Source organism: Cynocephalus volans, chromosome X (genome assembly GCF_027409185.1).
Source record: "Cynocephalus volans isolate mCynVol1 chromosome X, mCynVol1.pri, whole genome shotgun sequence".
Lineage (NCBI taxonomy): Eukaryota > Metazoa > Chordata > Mammalia > Dermoptera > Cynocephalidae > Cynocephalus > Cynocephalus volans.
Window position 1 is genome coordinate 126,637,530 of NC_084478.1, and position 2,735 is coordinate 126,640,264.

General features: G+C 49.4%; 1 protein-coding gene across 1 annotated transcript; it reads left to right on the forward strand.

The window, feature by feature from the left end:
- The first annotated feature begins 251 nt into the window (after nt 1–251).
- On the forward strand, nt 252–1,310 carry LOC134368353 (melanoma-associated antigen 4-like). Its single transcript, XM_063084878.1, has one exon. It carries the CDS (start codon nt 252–254, stop codon nt 1,308–1,310), a length of 1,059 nt encoding a protein of 352 aa, XP_062940948.1.
- The last annotated feature ends 1,425 nt before the right edge of the window (nt 1,311–2,735 follow it).

Sequence of the window (2,735 nt, forward strand, 5' to 3'; positions counted from 1 at the left end):
CTGCAGAGCCGTCTCATTCCCCCTTCATGTCCACAGGAGACAGGCCGACCAGGAGGACAGGAGCCCTGTGAGGCCCTAGAGCACCAGTGAAAGAGAAGACCTGTAAGTAGGCCTTTGTCAGAGCCCCCTAGGGTGTGGTTCTAGGCTGAGGCCACTCAACCGCTCTCTCTCTCCTCCAGGCCTATGCATCCCCATCCCCGTTACCCAACTCCAGCCCACACTCCTGTTTTCTGCCCCCAGGGAAAGTCGCGATGCCTTCTTGTGACAAGAGTCAGCTCTGCGAGCTTGAGGAAGACCTTCGGGCCCAAAGAGAGGCACCAGCCCTGGTGGGTGCGCAGGTTCCTGGTGATGAGGACGACATGGAGGTGTTCACCCCCTCTTCTTCTTCCTCCAACTCCTCTGCCTCCACCTCTCCTCTGATCCCAGGCACCCCGGAGGACGTGCCTACTGCTGGAACACCAAGTCCTCCCCAGAGTCCTCAGAGTGTCTGCTCATCCCCCACTGCCGCTGTCTCCCCTCCATGGAGCCAGGCAAGCGAGAGCCCCAGCATCCAAGAAGAGGAGGGCCCGAGCAGCTCACAGGATGTGGGATTCCCTGAGTACTTGCTCCAGGGTGCACCACAGGAGATGATGTATGATTTGCTTAATCTCCTGCTCCTCAAGTATCGAAAGAAGGAGCTGATCACAAAGGAAGAAATGCTGAATGGAGTCCTCAAAAATTACGAGGACCAATTCCCTGCCATCTTCAGCAAAGTCTCTAAGTACATGGAGATTGTCTATGGCATTGCAGTGAAGGAAGTGGACCCTGCCAGCCACTCCTACATCCTCAGCACCTCCCTGGGCCTCACCTACGATGGGATGCAGAGCGATGACCAGAGCGTGCCCAAGACCGGCCTCCTGATTATCACCCTGGGCTTGGTCTTCATGGAGGGCGACTGCACCTCTGAGAAGAGCATGTGGTATGTGCTGGGTGTGCTGGGGTTGTGTCCTGGGAGGGAGCACCCCATCTATGGAGAGCCCAGGAAGCTCATCACCGAAGATTGGGTGCAGGAAAACTACCTGGAGTACCGGCAGGTGCCCAACAGTGATCCTGTGTGCTATCGGTTCCTGTGGGGCCCACGTGCCCACGCTGAAACCAGCAAGATGGAAGTTCTGGAGCATTTGGCCCAGTTCAATATTACTTTCCCCAGTTTATTCCCACACTTGTATCAGATGGCTCTGAGAGATGAGGAAGAAAGCGCCCAGGCCGGAATTGCCACCACAAATGGCACTTCTGCCACAGCCGGTACCAGTTCTAGTGGCACACCTTGAAGCTTCTCTAAGCCCAGATGAAGTCTAAGGTAGATTCTCCACTGTGTTTGAAAATAGCAGTCACTGTTTTTAGTAGAAAGATAGTGTAGGGCTAGGGAAATAGAGTGAATAACAAACAGCTTTGGTTTCCTGTACTATAAGGGTAACTTGGAGCTTTCTCTTGTTTTCAGTTGGGAATTTTTCAAATGTTATTCCTTTAAATGGAAGGTTTAATTAGCTTATGAAACTAAGTTTATGAATGACATTGATCACACATTTATTACTCTTTATCCAGTTCAGTAGTAAAAGTTTTGCTATTTCATAAAACAAATTGAAATCTTCTTTTGTGGTCTGTAACAAGAGAGCATGGCATCGGAATAGGAATTTACTTGGAAATATGAAAAAACTTAACAAAATAAGATGAGGTCAAGAAATAGAGAAAAAAGTAAGAAATCAGTAATTTTTGGCTTCCTTTTCCCTTTAACTCTGTTGTTCTGTGAAATTAAAATATATATGTATACCTGGATTTGCTTGTGTTCTTCCATGATGTAGGAGAAATTGCATCTCCATAAATGAAACCACTGCTCACAACTCGTTTATTCTGCAAACATTTATTGAGCATCGCTCTCTGGAAGGCCCTGTGTTAGTCGTGGAGATATTAGGATAAGCCCAACCCATAGGGTGGTTGAGCCTAGGAGCAGCGGCCATATCGGGAAGGTGGTGAGATGTCCTCTAAATCCTACAGAACAAGTAGAAAAGGGTTAGGCAGAAGGTGGGGCTCCAGATGAGAGCAGTCGACTGTAAATGTCCTGAGCCAAGCCAGCCTGTGGCTTTGGAAGCTGCACTTCCCTCTGTGGGAGTTGCCTGCACTGAAGCTGGGTGGTGGCAGGGGCCAGGCTCTCAGACGCTTTGTCTTAGGGCTGCGAGCAGAGCCTGGATTGGAAATCTTCTCTGAGCAGTTCCTTTTGGATGGTGGATGGAGCAGAGAGAAATCTCCACCTGGGGCAGGTATGGAAAGTGTCCTGCACTCCTGTCCTAGTTGCAGTTGAACACAGTGCAGGAAGTAGGTGATTTATACCCACCACGTGCAAGGGTTTCCTGAGAAATAAGAGTGAATCTCCCAGGAGGTGAGGCCTAGAAGCCACTGGCCAGGTACTCTTCTGCCTGACTGGGACAAGCAGAGCCAGCCCCATTAAAATGCCATTTTAATTAGGTTATCTGGAAGGCAGTTAGGGCAATTGTAAGCAAGGGCTGAATTTTTGGTGGGGAGGGGGATTATCGAAAATAGGGGTATGAATGGAAGAGCAGCTGGGAGAATGGGAAGAGTTTCGTCCTTGACTCAGATTCTACAAGCTTTGAGTTGCATCCAGCTGGGGAAGACTTCCACAAACCCACATGAGATAATAGATCATCTAGGATGGAAATCTCACCTAGTTTTATCTTTCA

Coding starts and splice junctions, on each gene's coding strand:
- LOC134368353 (XM_063084878.1), top strand. CDS start 252: ATGCCTTCTTGTGACAAGAGTCAGCTCTGCGAGCTTGAGGAAGACCTT.